The 22862-nt window shown below is 37.7% G+C and overlaps 1 protein-coding gene across 7 annotated transcripts in view; it reads left to right on the top strand.

Annotated features, from left to right (window-relative positions):
- Nucleotides 1-22862, top strand: part of LOC122555053 (glutamate receptor ionotropic, kainate 1) — a 320468-nt gene that overhangs the window by 200342 nt on the left and 97264 nt on the right. For all 7 annotated transcript variants that reach the window (XM_043700701.1, XM_043700696.1, XM_043700695.1 and 4 more), the window contains 4 exons: nt 332-499; nt 624-881; nt 12261-12442; nt 14436-14489. In XM_043700701.1, coding sequence (XP_043556636.1) covers nt 379-499; nt 624-881; nt 12261-12442; nt 14436-14489 — 615 coding nt within the window. In that variant the 5' untranslated portion in view covers nt 332-378. The remainder of the gene's footprint in view (nt 1-331; nt 500-623; nt 882-12260; nt 12443-14435; nt 14490-22862) is intronic.

Here is a 22862-nt window from a genome sequence, read left to right as displayed (position 1 = left end):
TTGCTCCTGTTCATAGACTTTAAACTCCAAATTAATTTTTAATTTCTTCCAACTCAGTTAGGGCTAATGTACCCCAGTTTGGTTCCAACTGAGTATTTGCTGTCTGACATGACACAGGACAGTAAGTATTTCTAACTGAAGTGAATCAATAGTAGACAGTCATGTGAACCCTGCGAGTCATCATTTTAGGCTCCTTGTGTCCACGACAAAAGATTAGTCTCTTTGCAAGATGTATAAAACTATAATTACACCGCTGTAACGAAATGCATGTCACTTCTTTCCCAAAAAGTAGAAAAGCCCATGTTGAAAATGTTTATCTGGTTTCTTTTAGGAGGTATTTTTGAAACTACTGAAAATGAGCCGGTCAGCATTGAAGAGATGGCCTTCAAATTTGCAATCACTAGTATAAACAGAAATAAAACATTAATGCCTAATACCACCCTGACATATGATGTACAAAGAATCAATCTTTATGACAGCTTTGAAGCTTCCAGGAGAGGTCAGTGCTTTTTATTTCAAGTTATTAGTTTCTGAAACTATATCCTTGAAAAAGCTTGATTTTCAATTAGAAAGAATGTGTCAGATTTATAATAAAACTTAACTGTTTCTTTTAAATCCACTAGCTTGTGATCAGCTCACACTTGGAGTAGCAGCCGTATTTGGACCATCTCACAGTTCTTCTATAAGTGCAGTACAGTCTATCTCTAACGCAATGGAAGTTCCACACATTCAGACACGTTGGAAACATCGCATTGTGGATCAGAAGGAATCATTCTACGTTAATCTTTATCCAGAATATACATCTATTAGTCGAGCTATCTTGGACTTGGTGCAATACTACAAGTGGAAGACAATCACTGTAGTTTATGAAGATAGTACAGGTGTGTAACTGAATGTACAAGCAATACTACATACCTAACTCGTCTTATGATTTTAATATGTCATTAAAATCTTCACCAATTTATATGGTTAAGTCACACTCCTAATCCAATTAGCTGGAATATTACTTCTGCTACGTATACATAGCTTGTTTTTGTATAAATATTTCAATGCATTATACTGTCTTGGTAATTCTGATTAATTTATCTGGCAATAAACCCAGAATTGTTCGAATGTCATTCAACAGCAGCAATGTGCACATGTTTTATTCTGAGCTGACAAAATCTCTGTGAGAAATGTTGCATTATTGATATATATTTAATTTAATTAGAAAACAGTAGGTTTGTGTTGATTGTAGCAAATCTTATGTAAATAATAAATTGAGGGAGGCTTTACTAATAAGGATTGAATTTATAAAATAAATGATCTGCTATGAAATTCATGTGCTTTCTTTCCTCCAAAACCATAATCTCTATTAAAACTTTGCAAGGGCAGTTAGGGATGGGTAACAAATACTAGTCTTGGCAGTGATGCTCATAACTCATAAGCAAGCAAACAGATGTTGTTCAGCTTCATATAATTCAGTTCAACTAGAGTTTACTTTGTTTTTGCTATGATTTTCACACTGATCTAACTCTAAAGTGGCATCAATCCAAAGAAAAATTAGTGGAGTTTTGCCAACTTTGCAAATTTGCCGAGGAATCTTTAGAAATTAAATGATATAATTGGCAGCCAGGATACAACTAACATTGTATACCTCCATATTTACTGAGATGAGTCTGTTTCCAGTGGCGAAAGGAAGGATAAGGATAATTATGAAGAGACATGATCAAATATTCTGTCGTAAACAATTATTCCTGGGCCACTGTGCCTTTGCAACTACATGTTAAGAGATATGCCATAATGTTAGATCGATATTCTAGAATTTAATTGCGTATCTTTGGGAATTGGTGATTCAATGTAGCTTGTTTTTCTCATTTAGCAGATTAAATAATGAGGTCCAGTCTATAAATTATATTAAAAAATACATTTGCAGATAGAAAAGGTCTGATTGGGGAAATGTTTTTTTTGCTCTGTGCGTTCTTTATGTTAATAGAACCATGAAATATTACAGGTCATTCGGCCCATTAAGTTTGTGCTAATACTTTTCCTCACATGATCAATAATGTAATTTCATATTCCCCATGATTTTTAAATATTTCTCAAATTAATAGTCTCTGTTTTTATTCAATGGCTTGTATAGAGAGTTCTGCATCATAAACATCTTCTATGTGAAGAGTCCCATTTTCTCATTTAAATGTCCTCTACGTGTCACCTTGTTTCATTTTCTTGAAGACTTAAATCTTTTCAGTTGTAGTAGGAAAATAAAATCTCACAATTATAATTCCATGTTCCAAGTGAGATTCAAATAAATCTATACTAGAATTTCTCCTTTGATTCTTCTTCTTCCTCTAAAGGAATGTCCAAAACTATACATCATACTCTAACTTCAATCTAACTAACTAGTACGCGTAAACTTTCTGATTTTATATGACAGCCCTGAATTTTCAGTGAATGACTGCAAGGACCATGACAACATGGTCTCCAGTTTTAAGACATTCACATGAATAACAAGCTAAAAACAACATTAACTGAATGCTATTTTTATTGGCAACCTTTACTCTAAACTGTTGTAAAGGTTCCCCATGTGACCTTTAACACTGCCAAAAATCGTACATGATGTGAAGGTGCCGGTGTTGGACTGGGGTGGACAAAGTTAAAAATCACACAACACTAGGTTATAATCCAACAGGTTTATTTGGGAGCACTAGCTTTCGAAGCGCTGCTTCCTCATCAGATGGCTCAGAATCAGTCCAAAACCATTCTCCATTTCCAAAGGCCTGTTTTCTTTCCTTTTCCCAGCTGGATAACTTCTAATCATAGAACTTACTTTCACTGTAAGAATTACAGAGGAGATTTATTCCTTCTAGCCCATTAAGTGACCTTTCCAACTGCCTTTAAATCCTCTTGAACTCGATCTTTTCAGACTGAGCGGTAGCTCCCACCTCATTCTGCATGGTGAAGAATAAAATCAGTATTTTGTCTGCTTCAGTTGAGGACTGGCTATCTCCATCTCCCACGGTTCACTGCTGAGAGGGTTGCACACTGACTTCTGTCTGAGAGTTTTAGGTCTATATTAGAAACCCTGCAATAGATATGACTGATTTTCTTTGTATGCTTCCAATTCCAAAGCTCATCTCCATGGCAACATGAATCACATGATGTTATAACGAGATAGAAATTACCTCCTAGGCTCCCAATTCCATTTTATCATGGAATTAAGTGCACAGTTTAAAGTATAATTAGTTATAACCCTTCTCATCATAACACCTCCCTGTGAAAATTGGAGACTGACTGTAACCGTGATCAGCATAGCCGTTTTTGTCATTGTCTCCAGATTTTAACTTCTTGCACCTTCCAACTAGTGATTCCACCCAACACCCTCCTCACTCTTTAACCTTTAACCTTCGAGTCACCAAGGAGTGTTGCCAGCAGTAGTCAGAGCAGTCAAAATACCTAAAAACTTTATAAACGTCATATTTATACCATATGCATTACACATATCTAAATGCAACACCAGGAGTTTTTGTGTTAAACCTTTGAAGTTTGTTCCATTACTTGCTGACTTTTACTGACTTGTATATCTTTGTACATTGGATAATGCAGTTTGTGTACTCCATTTAAGAACATAAAAACATAAAAATAGGAGTTGGATCAGACCATTTGGATTCCTGAGCCTATTTTAGTATTCAGTAAGGCCATGGCTGAACTAATTGTGGCTTCAGCTACACTTACCATGTCTCCTTCCCTCATTAACTCTTGACTCTCTTGTCAATCAAAAATCTGCCTTCTGTTAAATGTATTCAATGATTCAATCTCCACTGCTTTTGGGGTAACAACCTTTGAGAGATTAACATTATTTCTGATATCCATCTTAAATGGAAGACCCTTTGTTTTGAAATTGTACCTAGTTCTAGCTTCCCCCTTGAGGAATTACATTTTCTCAACATCTACCCTGTTAAACCCACTCGGAAATTTCTATATTTCAATATAATACTTCTCATTCTTCTAACTTCTCATGAAGTTGATCTATTTTTGTAAGACAACCCCTTTGTTCCAGGTACCAACCTATTGAACTTCTTCTGAACTGCCTCCAATGCAAGTATTACATAAGGAAACCAAAATGATATATAATATTTTAGGTGTCGTCTCAGTTGTAGCAAGGCTTCCACCTTTTAAACTCCATTCCCCTTGCACTAAAGTTTACATTCCATTTGCTTTCCTGTGTTCCTGCTTGCTAACTTTTTGTGCTTCTTGTGTACAGACACCCTGAGTCCTCTGTACCATAGCATTCTGAAGTTTCTCTCCATTAAATAATATTCTACTTTTCTTTCCATCAAAGTGAACAACCTCAAATTTTCTCATATTAAACTTCATCTACCAAAGATTTTCCCAGTCACTGACCCTATCTATATCCTTTTGCAGACAGCTTTCGCACTCCTCACAACTTGCCTATCTTTACATCAACACAAAGTTGACTACATATGTTCAGTCACTCCATACGAAGTTTATAGGTTGTTAATAGCTGAGGTCTGAGCATTGATCCATGGGACATTCCACTAGCCACATTTATAGATTTTGCAACTTGAATTCTATTTATTTCCTTATATTATTTTGCATTTTCCACATTAAGTTGTTTCTGTCACTCATCTACCAAGCATTATGGCTTATCCAATACTTTTATGTAGATTTTCTTCATCTTCATATTCAACACAGTTTACCATTGCATCTAATCACCAGCAAATTTGGTTAATATTCTCTAATTGTTAAAGTCACATCACGCATATCAAAATTATTAAGAGTTGACCTGGCCCAGGTCCTGGTGAATTATGCTTCCAGTCTAAGTGATTTTATTCTGCTGTTACATTTCACTATCTGGATTTCAAACATGCCCCATCACAATTTCTGATTAATTTCATGTGCTTTTGTCTTTTTCATGAACCTCTTAAATAGTACTTTATTAAATTAGATTAGATTAGATTACTTAAATTAGATTAGATTAGATTACTTGCTGTGTGGAAACAGGCCCTTCGGCCCAACAAGTCCACACCGACCCTCTGAAAAGCAACCCACCCAGACCCATTCCTCTACATTTACCCCTTCACCTAACGCAATTTAGCGTGGCCAATTCAACTAATATGCACATTTTTGGACTGTGGGAGGAACCGGAGCACCCGGAGGAAACCCACGCAGACACGGGGAGAATATGCAAACTGAGGCCTGAGGTGGGAATTGAACGCGGGTCTTTGGCTCAGTGAGGCAGCAGTGCTAACCACTGTGCCACCCCTGTGCCACGGTGCCACGAAACATTGCATTCAGTTTTTGGTACTTTTCCTGTTTTCCTTAAGGATTGGTTGAACAGATGCTGCAGAGGTTTAAACACTCATTCTCACACTATCTCTTGTTCTCTTATGTTTGCACACAACTCTCCACATTCCTCTCTCTCTCGTTTCCAAAAGGTCCGGGAATGAACTTTTTTTTCTTATGAAAATCATTTGAGTTGATTACATTACAAGAATTAAACATTTTCTCAGCAAGCTCATGTATTAAATGTTCTGATAATATTTGCATGACGTCAATGTGGTAAAGGTACGAAATACATTCTGAACAAAATTATTACCGCAGAGAAAGAATGGTTCTTTAGAAAGTATTCATAAACATAGAATAGTAGCAATCTTAAAAATAAACACTGTACTAGTTTGAAAAAGATTAATGGTGGGTCAGATGTTTGGGGAAACTTCAAGGATGAGCAAAGCATGACTAAATTGATAATAAAGCTCGATAGAAGCATAAGAGCTGGTAGAATTTGAGCAAGTATTTAAGCAGGAAAACAGGGGTGTGTGTAGGGAAATGGTAAAATAAGAAAGTGAAGGCTTTAAACAAATGTTTTGTCTGTCTTCATATTAGCAGATTTTGACAATTACCTTTGGAATTTTTTTCTATCAAAAGGCTATAGGAGACATAAAATTTAAATAATTATCAACACCAAGGAAAATGTGCTCAATTGGACCCAAAGACTGAGCAGCTCTTAGGACTGGATGGCCTATATGCTGGCGCCTTCAATGAAATGGCAGCACTAATGGTAGAAGCATTGGCTCTGGAAGGATTAGTGGATTGGAAAATGTAATAAATGTATTCAGGAAAAGAGAAGGCAGAAAGCAGGAAACTGTAGATTAGTTAGTCTTATGTCTCTCATAGGGACAGAAATAGAATCCATTATTAATCAGTTTATAGCAAGATAGAAAGGAAATCACAATGTGATCAAACAGAAACAAATTGGATTTGTGAAAGGAAAATAATATGTAACTTCGCCATTAGAATATTTTGATAAATTAACATTTACAAAGGATAGAGGGGACTGAAGAAGAGGTATGCTTGGATTTCCAAAAGGCATTGGATAAGCTATTGCATCAACTTTTGCAGAAGCAATTAGCACATGGTATAGGAGGCAATATATTAGCCTGGATAAAAGATTGGTTAGCTAAAAGAAAGCAGAGAAAAAAGATGAAAGCATGTTTCTCAGGTTGGCAGTTGTGGAGTGCTATATGAATCAACCATTTAAATCAATGATTTAAAATCTAAATCAATTATTTGGATGAGGGACTGAACATATAGCAGCTAATTTTACCATGGGTAGGTGCGTAGGTAAGTAAGTTGTCAAGTAGAGATAGTTTGTTTACAAAGGGTCTAGACAGATTGTGAGTGGGCTAAAGTTTGGCAGATGGAGTACATGTGATTGTGTCCATTTTGGCAGGAAGAATAGAAAAGCAATTTATTATTTAAATGTAGGGAAATTGCAAAATTCAGTGCTGCAGATAGATTTAGCTGTCCTTGCAGTTGAATCGCAAAATGTTAGTGCACAGGTACAACAATTGATTAAAAACTGAATGGAATGTTGTTGATATTATTTATGGTGAGCAGAATGGAATATAAAAGAATATAGAAATTTTGCTACTGTTATATAAAGCATCAATGAACATCTGGAGTACTGCTTACAGTTTTAGTCTACTGATTTGAAAAAAAAATTGCTTTAAAAGCAAATGTTCACTTGACTCATTCCTGGGACAAAATACTTAACTTATGAAGAAAGGTTGAACACTTTAGATCTATACTCATTGGAATTAGAAAGAATCAGAGGTGCTTTCATTGAAACCTATACGATCTACATGACACTTGACAGAGTGGATAGCTGGAGGATGTCGCCACTTATGATGGAGATTGAAACTAGGGGATATGGTTTAAGCATAAGATTACCCCCTTATGAAGGCAGTGACGAGGAGAACATTTTTCTCTCAGTGATTGTCAGTATATTGAATTCTCTTCCCAGCATGTTGTGCCTTTAAATCTATTCTAGGCTGAGTTAGGTAGATTTCCGCTAGACATCAAAGTCAAGGGTTATGAGGTACAGATAGGAGAGGAGCTGAGAACACCACAAAGTCACCCATGATCTTACTGAATAATAGGACAGGCTCAAAGGCCAAATGGCCTACTCATGCTTCAAATTCCTGTTTGCCAATTTCCCTATTTTAGATTCCAGAAGGAAAATGATCCAGCTCAAACATGCATCAGAAGAACTGAAAAAGCTAACAAGAAAATTTACCAGAACAGAGAATAGGCTTTTAAGTTTGCAATAAATCACAGAATCACAGAATTGTTAAATCATAGAAGAGGACCATTTGGCTCAATGTGTCTGCACTGTCTCTCTGAATCAGAATTTCACCTAGTACCATTCTCCTGCTTTCTCCCATAGCCCTGTACAATAATCCTTTTCACATAACCCTCAACGTCTCTGTTTCAGGTGAACCTGCCTCCACCTCTGAGGCACTGCATTACAGACCTTAACCACTCACTGCATGAAAGAGAACCTTCGTGTATTGCTTTTGTTTCTTTTGCCAGCCTGGCTACTCCTGGCTTCACTATAGAATTGTAACTTACTTTTCAAATCGTCTCTCCATGGTCTTCCTACTGAACCTTACATTTCTCTAAGTTGGACTTAACCCTGCCATCCATCTGAACATTTCATCAACTGGTCTATCTTTTCAAATTTCTACAATATCCTCCTTTCAGTTTAAGGAAGTAGTCTCAAAACTAAAGCAAGTATTAATGAGACAGCTTTATTTCTTCAACATTTCTTAACAGAGTATGAAAGACATTTTGTACACCCAACATTTAACTGCTACTTTCTTGTAACATGTCAAAGTCATTCCAGGATTTTCTGCTTTTAAATTAACTATTTGCCTACTATTTTTATTTCTGTGTTCTCTCAGTTACTGTTGGTATGAGTGAAAGAAATTCATTTGGCCCCAACCATTCACTCATACTACATTATCAAATGAGTAAATAGAGCATAATTTCATATGCAAATTCTCACTTGTTTTTTATTCACTCGTGGGGCGTGGATGTCGCTGGCTGGCTAGCTTTTATTAGCTGTCCCTAGTTGCCGTTGAGAAAGTGATGGTGAGCTGCCTTCTTGAACTGCTGCAGTCAACATGCTGAAGGTTGGCCCATAATGCCCTCAGGGAGATAATTCCAGGCACTTTGACTAAGCGACAGTGAAGGAATAGTGATACATTTCCAAATCGGGATGATGAGTGGATTGGAGGGGGTGTATGTGGTGATGTCTCTTGTGACATATGGTCTGTCCTTTACAATCCGTGCTGACTGGTCTTAATTAACTTGCATTTCTCCAAGGACTGGATAAATTCATCCTGCATTATAGATTCACATTTCTTAAATAACTGCTGATTTGTGTAAATGTCTCAAATTCTTGAAAATATGTGCCAAGAGCAATTAAGTTGCATTTCAAAGTTCTGACCCCTGGTATTTTATTTTGCAAAGCATCAGGAATTATATTCAATCATACAGAATATTTGATGAATAAGTGCTGAAGAATGATTTGACCTTTTTAATATTGTCCAAATTGATAATCTTCAGCAAGCAAGAATGGTGGATGAGGTCCAAAACAGCTTTGCTATTATTTAAGTATTAGGAGATGGAATTAGGAAGATTTTCTTAGCATACTTCCTCAGTATAATAATACCAACGGTAGATTCTCCATTGTTCAAGGATGTCCAATCTATAAGTACTTTCATTGTCGTTTGTGGGTCCTCTCATGATTGAAGAGTATGATCCTGAAATAGCATGAATATCCACAAAACTGGCAGTTCATACTTTCATTGTTGGTGCCTGAGGGAGCAGATGCAATTTTACCAACCTCTGGCATTTCTCTGGACATGCTAGATGCATCGATAGATGATCCTCAACATCCTGAACCAGATTTCACCTCCACATGAGCTAGTTGACTGCAGAAATTTCCGAATGTGATAATTAGATAATTCTATAGTAATATGATTATGTTAAACCAGTGGATTTTCTTATGCCAGCCAGCATAGCACACTGTATAGATATTTTTGCTGCTCATGAGTAGGTCTCCTGGAGAAACAAATTAAAGGATGCTTTGATTTTCAAGGTTCCCTTGAAAGATGTAAAGTGTGATTCAGTTATGTCTGGTAAGGTTCTACTGAAGTTGTTATGTAGTGTAAAACAGTGCAGGCACTGCTACAGCCGGTCGTTCTCCAATAAAGACCATTTCCTTTTTTTTGATTTTCTGAAAGTCAATGGAAATGTGGGCCATCTTGGGCCTATCATTGCTACTGAAAATGGAAGTATTAAAAAACGTTAACTCTATCCACTACTGTTCAAGTAATGGTTTGAGAAAGTTGGGTCTTCTACATAGATCTTAAGGATTTGTACTTACAAACAAGGATCAGAACAAGACTCCAGTCTTTTCAATTTTGAGATTCTGCATGATTGTCAGGTAGCTAGGAATGGTGACAATATGTAACTCAGTGGGTCCACATACATCCTTCCCATTGGTGAGAACCTAATGATTGGTCCAATCCTAGAAAATTATAAACACAATATTCACACTCCACCAATGAAAGTTCTCCGTAACCATGGTATATTTGCAGGTAAGGTCATTAGGAATATAGCTTAAAAGGCTTCCAGTTCCACGGTAAAAATCAATCTGCAAGATATTTTCTTAGAAATCAAACAACACTGATGCTCCTTTTTCCATTGGAAATAAGATACAAAACAATGTGCTTAGGTTAATTTAGGCCAGCACTTTAGTGGTCTTATAAACAAGACTTTTCATAAGGTTACATAAATGAAATTGGAAGCTAAATCAATTTAAAAATAATCAGGTCATTAGTGACTTAATTAAAATAATTGACACAAAAACACCGTTAACTAGGGCCTTAAAAATAATATACAACAAAGTTGCAAAATTTAATTTGAGTCTTGTATGAAACCTTTTGAGAACAGACCATAAAATCATAGAATCCCTACAGTGTAGAAATAGGTCATTTGGCCCATTGAGTTTGCACTGACCCTCCAAAGAGCATCGCACCAAGACCCAGCTTCCCACCCTATCACCGTAACCCTACATTTATGATGGCTAACCCACCTAGCCTGCAATTTACCATGGTCAATCCACTTTACCTACAGATCTTTGTACTGTGGAAACCAGAGCATCCAAAGGAAACCCACACATATGTGGGGAGGAAGTGCAAACTCTACACAATCACCCAAGGCTGCAATTGAACCCAGCAGTGCTAACCACTGAGCCATTGTGCCACTAAATATATAGCATATCTGCCTTCCTTGTTGTCATAAAGTCTGGAATAGGGACAATCACAAAACATGATTTTTATTCTTAAAAGGATTGGTTTGTCAATGTATTCATCCGTTACTCTTTCAACTTCAGAATACTATCAGTATTTGTGAATGAGCTTTCATTTATAATCAGTTAAGAAAAAGAGAGCATTTTTTTCATCACCGCTAATTGTTATTGGGACAAATTTCTGACTTTGGAATCCTGCAGAGAAAATTTGCAATTTAAATGACCAATTGGATGAGTAGGGGTTACAAATATTCAAACTGTTGAGTTTCAGCTGCTTGTGTGTGAGACTCTCACAGGACACAAGAAATTGGGAAATAATCCCTCAATAACTTATTTTAAAGGTAATACTAAAATCCTGAATTCTCACCAGGGAGTCATACAAACAAAGGGCAAGAGTAGACAACTCAGCCCTTCAAGCCTGCCCTGCAATAAGATCACTGCTAATCTGATTTAACCTTCACGCTACATTCCTGCAATCCTCCCATAATCTTTCATCCCTCTAATAATCAAGAATCTATTTACCCCGGCCTTAAAAATATTTAAAGATTTTGCATCAAATGCCTGATTCCAAAGATTCACAACACTCGAAGAGATTGTTTTTCCTTGCATCTGCCTTAAGCAAGTGAACCTTTATTTTTAAATTATGACCCCTTGTTCTAGTTTCTCTCGCAAGAGACCATATCCTTTCCACATCCACCCGGTAAAGTCCCCTCAGGATCTTATACAGAACAACCTCAATTATCCGAGTTTTAGATAATCCAAACAAGATTTCATGGTCCCATAAAAATACTATCCATTATCAGAACAATCCATTATCCAAACAAAATACTCCCCACCCGTCTCGTTCGGATAATTGAGGTTGTTCTGTCTTTCAGTTAATTCACCTCTGACTGTTCACATGTTTGTAGGAGTCATTGTTTGGAGAACTTGACTTGAGACCCCATCTCCAACATACATTTGCTCGAGAGAGAGAGGGGGGGACTTCTTGCTAGTTACATGTGATTGTGAAACACTGTTTTTGCACCTTGTACGTAAAGATTACAAGTCCCTTATTATTCGCAGAGAATATGTTGGTATCTTAGCAATAACAGGATGAAAAGTCAAAAGACATTCACATACATCAGCGATTCAATAGCTGTTGATTAGATTTCAGTCCTACTTTTGGAATAACATAGCCTAAAAGGATTATGGTTTCAAGTAAAATGTGCTCACCTGTATATTTATAATTTTTTTAAAGATCAAGTTTCTGTGGGAGCCTTGGCATATATTAAAATTAACCAGTGGAATGTATGATCAATGAATCATGTACAGCATACATAGAGGTTTTGAATATGCACCATTGGTGTACAAGGCTTCCTATCTGAAGCAGGTCATAAACTTATTGTATAATGTAATGATCTTAGGTCTCAAAGGAGCTCTACCCAACAAGTAGATAAGGACAATTAACTCAGATCTACAGAACAGATTACACTTAATCAAATTTTCTTGAAATTTGAAGAAATAGATACATAGGTAGTTAATTAGTAAGTTAAACTGTATTTTTTGGGGATTTACCATTATACAATTTTAATTAAATGTTGTGCTTTTTATTCACCAGGTCTCATACGTTTACAAGAGTTAATGAAAGCCCCCTCCAGGTATAATATTAAAGTTAAAATTCGTCAGTTGCCATCAGGCAATAGAGATGCTAAACCTCTTCTGAAGCAGATGAAAAGGGGGAAAGAGTTCTTTGTGATATTTGACTGTACATACACTACTGCTGCCCAAATATTGAAACAGGTAATTGAAATCCCTTATGTTCATTTGCTTGCAATAGGATGCCTGGATGCTTTCCATTCTGTGATCAAACTGCCGTAGTTTAACTGACTGTACAAAAATGGTTTAGCTGAAGCCTTCCTGGATGAGTTGCATTGAAGAACCTTATGTAATCAATAGGACAAGTGACAGGTTCTTTTTTCATCAACCTCGTCCTTTCTGTTCTTAAAACTACCCTGCCTCCATGGATTCATCCTTAGGGGCCTCATAAGGCACATCATTGAAACAACTGAATGAAGTATTGGACACTATTGACCCAGAAACTATAGGCTACTCTCTCATTGGAGAGAGGTGACTGCTAGACAGTTTAACCTGAGGTCACTTGACTCAGATGAGGGGCAATTGTCATGAATAACAAGAAGGGAAAATTAAGTCTGTTGAAGGATAAAGGTGTGATAAAACTGTTATGATATGTAATACATATATGATTTGCTGAATATAATGAAAAGGATCAAATATTTAGAAGATGAAAGCCTTTCCAGTATACTCGAGCGCCATTAGTTGGAGTACACAATGCCTCTACTTGGGGAGCTCTGCCCTGAGTGAAGAAAACTTGTAGTTCTGGCAAAGCCATGAGTCCAGCCTTCCTGCTGTACAATCTTCAATGTGATAAAATTGCTGGTTCTGATCAGTGCTGCATCTGTCACACCCAAGTGCAGACAATAAATTGATTATGTCATCTGATGTGGCCTGGAATGAGGTATAATCATTCAGAATGATGGTTCCTTTAGAGTAAACGATACTGCGGATGCTGGAGATCAGAAATTAAAACAAAATTCTGGAGAAATCTTGAGAGTCACAGGCAATGACAATTGTTCATGTCAGAAATTCAGGATGATTGTGAATCACGACAATATCATATTTCAAAATAATACACAGAACACAATGTTAAACAACAAGTTTTTAAAATGAGTATTCCATGATGCACAATATCTCTGAGGAATCTTTCTCTGATGTATTTAAAGTGATGAATGAGCTGTTACATTATTTTTTGAAATTCATGTCAGCCTCTGTCCATTGAAGAATCAATTATAAATGTCAATGTCTGGATACAATATCAGTATGTTTGTAAGTGGCATAGTGATTTGAATTTCCATATGCCATAATGCTTTGACTTTAAAACATGGTTGATTAAAGTACACTGAAAATTACTGACAAAACGGTTATGTTTTTCTGCAATTGCAAAGTGTGACTATGAAGCAACTTCTAAGCTTCAATGCAACTATATAGTGTCCATAAACCAGTAAAGACGTTAGCAAAGAATTCAAATGCAAGAATAATTATTCGAAGAAATGTTGCCACTAACCATACTCCTAGACTTATTTTCATCTCACTACATTTTATTCCAGTACCATCATCCCTGAATCTGCCACTACTCACTTGACTTACCTCTGTTTATACATTCATGGTCAACATGCAAGTCATCGCTGTCCCAATATACTCTCTGTGCTCTTTGCTGGATCCCACTTATCTCAGTGCTGCAGGGCACCCAGCAACGTTAACCTGCTTGCTGCTTCCCCTTAGTGAGCTTCACTGTTTCACTATTCAGTTCTAGAATCATAGTAATGAACAATTCAGCCTGCTGACATCTCCGCTACACAGTAAATCTCCAGCTGTGTTGTGCAATGATACCTTAAACTTAGGCCCTGTACTGGCATATAATACAAAAATCTCTTATTCCTCATTATATGAGGAAGAGTGAGCAAGCTCTTTGGATGTCTGGGCTAGAATTTATTGGAAGATCAATATCATCAAAACAAATCAATTGGTCATTTGCAGCTGATTGTGGCATTTTGCGATGTTTAAATTGTCTGCTGCCTTTTCTTCCATAAAATCAGTGACTAAAATTCAAAGAATCTCCTAAACTTGTGAAATATTTTAGAAAAATTTAAGATGTAAGTGTTCTATGTAAAGGCAATTTCTTTATTTGTTTAACACTGATTTGTTCCTTTTGCAGATCCTCTCAATGGGAATGATGACTGAATATTATCATTATTTTTTCACTACACTGGTAAGGCACTAAAAACAATTATTTTTGGAGACTTGTGGTCCTGCTTTGTTTGTTTCTTGCTGAAGTGCCAATATGGAATTGGTGTTGGAAGCAATAATTACGAAACCTTTCAAGTATTAAATGTACCAATACTGTAACAAAAGCTATTGAACATCTATATAAGCAGTTGCATCACAGTTATTTCATATCATACTGGACCAAGGTCTGATGGACAAAGTGCTAGTGAAGCCTTGATCGACATAGCTTCTATATAGAGTTTATAAGCAATAAATATCAACGCATTGCACTAGCCTTTATTTGTCTCAAACTTCTAGAGCTCCTAATGATATTCCTTCAGAATCTCTCTTAATGTTTTTTGTTCTCCAACAAGCATAAATGTTCACAAACTTTATACACAAATTCTGAAGTTGACCCTGAATATACTCCAATCTCACTATGTCTTGTGGAATGTTACTTTATTGCTTTGATATACAGACTGTAGTGAGTGTTGTGGTATTTTGCATATGGCTGTATACATAAAGGTAATAGGATAGTTCTAAACTCCTTTCAAACAATATGACAAGCTATCTTGAACTTTGGGTAGTGAGAGCAATTGTGCTTTACTTTTTATTGTTAAATTTTGCTGCCAGCCAATAGTGAATATAATTAAATTCTTCTCCCCATTTCATTTTCTTGATATATCTGTGATTGCAAATGGTCCATATTTTATATATTGCTATCTCTTGCCTGGATACTGATGTATGGAATTGAAGGACCACTTTATAACCATTGACTGTGCAGTATGAATGTCAGATTGATGTGGATATCTTATAAACATACAAATGAACAGCAGAAGTAAGCCAGTCAACTCCTCCAGCCTGCTTCGCCCATTCAATAAAAGCAGGACTGATCTGTATGTGCTGTGCATTCCCATCTAAACTGAAGAGAGGACCATTTTGCTTAGACACAATAGTCTGTCACACTGATTCTCAATGGCTGTGTCTGGGACAGTAAGCTTGACTCCTTCGCACCTTCACAAGTGGTGAAGTGCCAATAGTAGTCCATTCCTGCAGTACCTGTGTTCTGAAATCACTTGCATTGCAAGTAGAGCATAGAATTGCATATTCAGAATAAGTCATTGTTATTGAATTTAGTAGCACATCACTTGTCAGCAGAATCAAGCAGCCTGCAGCTTCTGCTGCACTGCAGGATTTGAAAGAGATTTGAGAACATACTACACATGCATATGAGCCTTGATAAAATGTTGCAAAGTTCATTTAAACATCAATTATGCTGGAATTAATGAACTCAACGTAGCTAATTTATGGCTTCATCACCATAATGCTGACAAGATTTTTCCTCTCATTACGAATGTTGCAGTTTGCAATGGCAAGAGGCTCAGTGTGTGCTTATAACCCCTTGAAAGATGGAGATGTGTTCATTGTAATTACAATTTTAAGTTTTTTGATCTTTTGCATACTTGATATCGTGAAACAGAGGCGTAGGTAGATTCCAATTCCCTATTCCTTCCATGGAACATATGCTAGGCTTCACATCGAGGTAGCTTTCAGTAACATACCCAGGATAATGAACAGAATACGCTTTCTATCAGGTATCTGAGCTACTAGAAATTTTCCCATGCCTAAACTTAACTTGCCTCTTTCTCTCACCTTCAATGCATAATACAGTACAACAGCATCACACCTCATTTTAAACTATTACTGCCAGAATTCTACTTCCCCATGTAGCATGAACAATTTGGTTGTGCAATGTGCTTTTGAACAATACTACAACTCGTCATTGATGCCAGATCTTGGAGGTCTCCACGCTAAAGATTTTGGGTTAAGACTCAATCCACCTTATACCTGTTCTCCTTGTCAGGATTGAAGTCATTCAATTAAGTTTCACATTTCTCACTGAGTTTAAATGTGGTCCAGCTTTCAGTAACTTGGATGGAGGACTCTTGCCCTGTTATTAGCCCTGCTGGCTGGAAGATGTGAGTGGTCATACCTGCAGCGGTTTTAGCCCAGAGGCCCCAGACCTACTGAGGGTCTTGCCCAGATGCAGGTTCACCCTGCTCAGCTGGAACTTTTGCAGGCTTTGGAATCACAGGAAAGCAAGAGGTGGAGGGACCAGTCATTTCTGCAGTGTCCTGAGAGGAAAATTTATGAGGGCTTGAGTATGGCTCCTCCTCCATCTCGGTATATGCTGGCACCACCCTTTCAGACAGGAAGGGGTGGCTGAATTGGGGTCAAGATGCACCTTCCCCTTACCATTGATGCTAAGCCAGCTATGCTGATGGCGTGTAGGTCTGCAATGCATACCCAGCTGACACTGGGTGCACCAGACGTGGCTGTCTATGTCAGTCAATTGTCTGTCGAAGCAGTTAGACGCACACGTGTCAAAGCCACCTGTAGATCTTCATCCTTCAATGCAGCTTAACAAGTGTTTCTGACAAATCTGCCTGCTGTTCCTGTGCCTATCTGTTCAGTGTGACAGCATGATTAATGGCCAGGGCCAGGCAAGCATCCTTTGTCTAGGCTAAATGATTCCTAGCCTGCAGCAGTCCTCTGACTGTCAGTGACTTGAGGCATTTCTTCCTTGACTTGCTGAGGAGACGGTGTCAGTGATGTGTTCAGCAGGCTGTGCTCCTGAGTCTAATGTAAAGAGACAGCCAACTTAGTTCAAAGCCTCTGAAGTGGAGGGGAGAGCAGGGAAAAGTAAACTTTGAGAGTGCAGTGACTTCCTCCTTAGTGCCTCCTGGACAGGACTCTTTTTGGCTATGTTTACCGTGTGCCATTGGTGCTCACAACAGAGAAGAGAGGAGGGAGAAAAGCTTGCGCAGCTTAAGAATGGGTTGATACTGGAGGAATGCGCAATGTGGCACAATGGGCTTTCCGGTCGGCCTTTAAGGTCACGCCGCTCCAAATGAGTGGTTGTGCTCTTCTCTAACTCCCTTAGGAAGTTTCTCTTTGTATGGGGACAGGAACCTGATTTTCAAGCCTCCTCCCACTACCTACAAATTGGAATTCAGTCAGGAACACGTCAAATGATCCAAAAACAGAAATTATTAAATGTCAAAAGGTAAGATTCATTAGACTCAAAATGTTAACTCTGCTTTTTTTCCACAGATGCTGCCTGACCTGCTGAGTTCCTCCAGCAATTTCTGTTTTTGTTACAGACTTGCAGCATTTGTAGTTCTTTGTTGTATCTTACATTTTACTTAATGTTCATTCATATGCATGGCAAATAAAGTGGGCACTTCTTTTATAAGGATCTTGTGAAAATTCTGATCTAGTTTTGTTCAGTTGAAATCTAACTAGAAAGCTAGAATAATATTCATTTTAGATTGCTTCCCACTGGGCAATAAAATGTATCTAGTCATGCATCAGCTCAGGGTGTGCACTGCCATGAGCAGTGTTTTGCTGATACATTACTGCTGCATACACTGGGTTATGTACTTCTGGTATATTACTGCCGCATACATTGGGCTGTGTATTGCTTATGCCTTATACAGCCCAATGTATGCAGCAGCATTACTGCTGCATATATTTGGCAGAGTATTACTGATTAATTACTGCTGCATACGTTGTTTTTAAACCTATTAATATTGACACCCATCTAATCATCAGCACAGGCTCCATCTCCTTCAGTAATAAATCACTTAACTTTAGCCCAAACTCTTACAAAAAAATAAATAATCTGCATCAAAACATATGCAAATTGCACTATTGTTCCTGAATATCATTCGTATTTTTTGAATCACTAGACAACTTATTGGAGCTCTTGACAGTCACTTGGAATATTTCACAAGTAATACCGAGCAGTATTAACCCATTGAGAAGTGCGTTTTATATTTTGTTTAATGTTCATTTTTAAGAATGAAAGAAATTGAATCTTTAAGCAGACGTATAGAAATATTTATTATTGTCTCAAAACTAATGGCATGAAAATCAAATTTCTGCATTCTGTGGTCAAGAAAAAGAAATTTAGCCAGTTACAATAATCCTGAGAACTGGGTGGTGTAATGATAACTCAGTGCCCTTTTGCTTCTGCATTCTATGTTTGATCCCAGCTCAAAATAATGGTTCGAAGGTTTCCTGTTACAGTCAGCTGGAAGCTCTGGAAGTGAAGCTAGTTTGAGTGGTGTCCTTGTACATGTGAGATTCTATGGCTCAAAAACTGCTCAGAATTTGTCACTTGGTTGACAGCCTCACAACTAAAAGGCCATGGGAATGACTGGAGTGAAGCAAAGAAATAATGAGCTGAATGCTAGTATTTTTGAACTCATTGACTTCAAGAGACAGCAAGTTATGAACTATTAAGCACAGAAACCAATCTGATGTAACTGGGACTCAATTTTAGGTTTGCTAAAATATTATGTTAAATTAGAATAGAGAATGCATTAACTTTTTTTTTGTTGATTTTGTTACTAACCAACACTTGCTGGTTGTTGGTAAAGTGATGGGGGAGGGGGGGGGGATTCCACTTGACAGTTTGGTGAACATAAATTCACTTTCTTTTTCCAAAACAAAGGGAGAAAATTTTCCATAAACCTGACCTTTCCTTAGATTCTCTCAACTAAACAAACAATGCATTTTGGATTATTAAGGTCATCCTCATCATAATAGTGCCCAACTTCTTCAGGTAACAATTCAAGCAGCTACACTTGTAACACACCCAGTGGTGTCCAACCGCCCTAAGTCTTGCTGAGGTTTGCAGGAAATGTCAGAGTACCCAGTTTACTCAAGCACCATTACAGCACTATTCCCATTACAGGTGCAGGTCGTTCTGCTATAACGTGACAGTTGTGTTCCTCTGTGGTCTCACACTATAGAAAATCGTGCTGTAGAAGGTCGCTAATAGCAAATTATTATACCCGTTGTAGAAGGTTCACATTATCCAAACAATGTCCACACGTTATAGCCAATTCGCACTGATGAAATGTATGCTACAGCAGATTGACCTGTACACCTGCAGTAGTCAGCTGCCTCTCATTCACAACAGCCGCAGTGCTCCATTGACATTATAGAAGTTGAAGCTTTTGCTCAGAACTTTTGAACCTCGTGTGCCACTTGGCTCTCTGTTATAGGGAAATAATCATTTTTTAAAAAGTTTAAATGAAATGACCTTTAACATTCTTTAAGTTCAGGTTTATTTATTGATCAGACCCTCCAAACTGAAGGGCAGTATCTCAGTCCAAATTGCACCAGTGGAATGACAACTCCTGGTGTAGGCCACCGTTTTCTTTGCCTCCATCTTAAAGCTATCTCCCTGGCCCGAGGTGAACAGGTTTCCAATAGAGTTCTGGTAAGACAAGTAATTCAGTGATGATACTGTGGCTTTAAGAAGTGTATCTTGTCCTTTGTTTTAATGAAGAAGGGTTGAGACAGAGGTGATGCACAATCTACTCAAAGCCAAATAAAGTAAACAACTTTTTTTTTTAAGTTGTAACAATAGAAGCAACCTGAATGGGTGGAGTCAAGCTCCTATATAATCAGGATTTTTACTTTCAGTAGTTACTGGGGTCTTGAAGCTGGATATGGAAATTCTTATTCCTCTGTCTGATACAGCTGGTGTTCTCTTCCTGCTGCTTGAAATGCATGTGAGACAATATGCTATATTGAATTGGCCTTTGCCAAGTGTGTGTTTACAGGATGTGACTGTATTGGAACAGTTAATTAGAACAAGAACAAAGAACAAAGAAAATTTACAGCCCAGGAACAGGCCATTCGGCCCTCCAAGCCTGAGTCGATTCAAATGTACTGTCTAAACCTGTCGGTCAATTCCTAAGCATCTGTATCCCTCTACTCCCCACCTACTCATGCATTTATCCAGACGCATCTTAAATGAATCTACCGTGCCTGCCTCTACCACCTCTGCTGGCAATGCGTTCCAAATGCCCACCACCCTCTGAGTGAAGTACTTGCTGCGTGTATCCCCCTTAAACTTTCCACCTCTCACCTTGTAAGTGTGAGCTCATGTTATTGAATCCTTCACCCTGGGAAAAAGCTTGTCTCTATCCACACTGTCTATACCCTTCATGATTTTATCAATCTCAATCAGGTCTCCCCTCAATCTCCTTTTTTCTAAAGAAAGTAAACCTAACCTACTCAATCTCTCTTCATAGCTAGCACCTTCCATACCAGGCAACATCCTCGTAAACCTTCTCTGCACCCTCTCCAAAGTGTCCACCTCCTTTTGGTAATGTGGCGACTAGAACTGTATTCCAAAAGTGGCACCACATCTCACTTGAGATCATAGTGTGCCAACACCTTAGATGATGATACCTGCTTTTCCACTTCCTTAACCACTAGTGGAGACCAGTAGGAACATACCAATAAGGTAATCACAGAACTACTCACTGGTGTATCATAAGATCATAACTAAGTCGCAGATCTCAATCAATCAACTTGGGGTGATGTGAAGTTAAATGAGAGTGAGATGTAGGAAACTAGATGACCAAAAGGCAACAACTCAACTCACCACCCACAAAACACCTAAAACTTTTCAAATTCCAGCACATAGAACTGGGCAGTGAAGAGTTAAAACTTAGACATGTGACAAGGCTCAGTGAACAAGTCTGAATGCCAGTATACAAAAGGTTAAGATGAAGAGATTGAATATGAACATTGTTGAAGTTTTTGTATTAATATTTCATATCTATTAATCATATTTATACCGTATATAAGCAAAAAGGCAAAATATTACTTGTGTCATTCATCATGCTGAGGAGGTGTTATGGTAAGGATAAACATAGACTATTAATATTTACCTTCAATCGTGTTATTTTAATACCTGAGACAAATATGGTTTAAAAAAGACAAAAACTGAACTAAAATAGCTTCTGTGATCACCTAACCTGGTTGAACCAAAACTCATCAATAAACAAGGATTAATCTGAACTGAAATGAACATTGTTACAAAAGGGAAGTGAAATACATTCCTGTCTGTATTGGCTGATTCATACCTTTCTGGATGTTACACATTGTTATGGAATGTTGGCTGTGGAGTATTCAATTTGAAATAAATAATAAGCAGTCTTAGGAATACACAAATGGCCCAAGCAACAGCTGTTTCTGAGCAGGAGACAAGGAAGAATAAATTGAAGCAAGAACTGAAGACATTCTCTCTACTTGTCTCTCGCTCAAATTGAAAACTCAATACTCCATGAAAAAGCAACTTGGAAAAACTAACATTCACCAAGAAATCAAGATTACCTGCAAGCTTCACCACTCCTCAAGAAACACTTGGAACTCCAATTTCTCTCTTGCTTCTCAAAACTCTAAATTTTGGAAGCTATAACTGGCTATCCCTTCTTACCTGGATAAAGACCCTCCTCCCTATCCTTTTGTATTAAAGTTTATTACCAGTGTTGCATGTGTTTGAAGTCGTATTTTCTTATTTTGCTTAGATTTGATAGATATTAAACTCACTCTCTTCCATTTGAGAAACCCTTGGAATTGGCCTTCCTTAATTTTTCATCTGGTTAACTAAGTTTACTTGAAGTGTGATAACTACATGATTAAAAAAAAATGAAAATAGCTGTTGTAGTTGACCAAGAAGTGGTTAAAAGTAGGGAAATGAACACCCCACCTCGCCAGTCATATATAGCTTATTCTGGCAGCTGATAAAGTTCTTTTCAAAATAGTCTATATAAGAACAAGCTGTGCTTATTGGATTGGATATCTAATATGCACCTCAAAATAATAGATCATATGTATAAATAATACCAGCTTCTAGTTCCATCCTCTTACTGCCAGGTTATATGAGTTGTGGGTTGTAACAATAACTTAGCACAACTAGCCATTGACCTTTTTGTATTAATCTTCGATAACTTTGACAGATCACATCCATAGAAAAAAACATCCTTACATAAAAGAGATAATTGAAATGAAGAAAAGAGATTATCATACTCGGAAGCATCAAGCTGTACCCACTCAGGAGTGGCAGGTAACTTGTTAAAAAAGTTTAAAGGTCAATTATCAGAGATTAGCTGGAATTTTCCCGCTGGCATCTGGAAGCCTGGTAACATCATTGAAGGGGCCTCAGGCAAAGTGATCTGCCGACTGTTGCCAATTTTAATTTTAAATGCTAAATCTGACCTTAACTGCAAAAGCAGAAAATGCTTCACGCTGAAGACCCTCATAGTGGCCCTACTTTCAAGATCCTGCCTGCTATATTTAATAGTATAGCCTTACTGTTCATGCTTCTGGATCAATGGTGCTGGAAGAGCACAGCAGTTCAGGCAGCATCCGAGGAGCTTCAGCAAAATCGACGTTTCGGGCAAAAGCCCTTCATCAGGAATAAAGGCAGAGAGCCTGAAGCGTGGAGAGATAAGCTAGGGGAGGGTGAGGGTGGGGAGAGAGTAGCATAGAGTACGATGGGTGATTG

The sequence above is a fragment of the Chiloscyllium plagiosum genome, chromosome 12 (genome assembly GCF_004010195.1).
Source record: "Chiloscyllium plagiosum isolate BGI_BamShark_2017 chromosome 12, ASM401019v2, whole genome shotgun sequence".
Lineage (NCBI taxonomy): Eukaryota > Metazoa > Chordata > Chondrichthyes > Orectolobiformes > Hemiscylliidae > Chiloscyllium > Chiloscyllium plagiosum.
The sequence above is the reverse complement of the archived record's forward strand: the minus strand, read 5'-3'. Positions and strand labels throughout refer to the sequence as shown.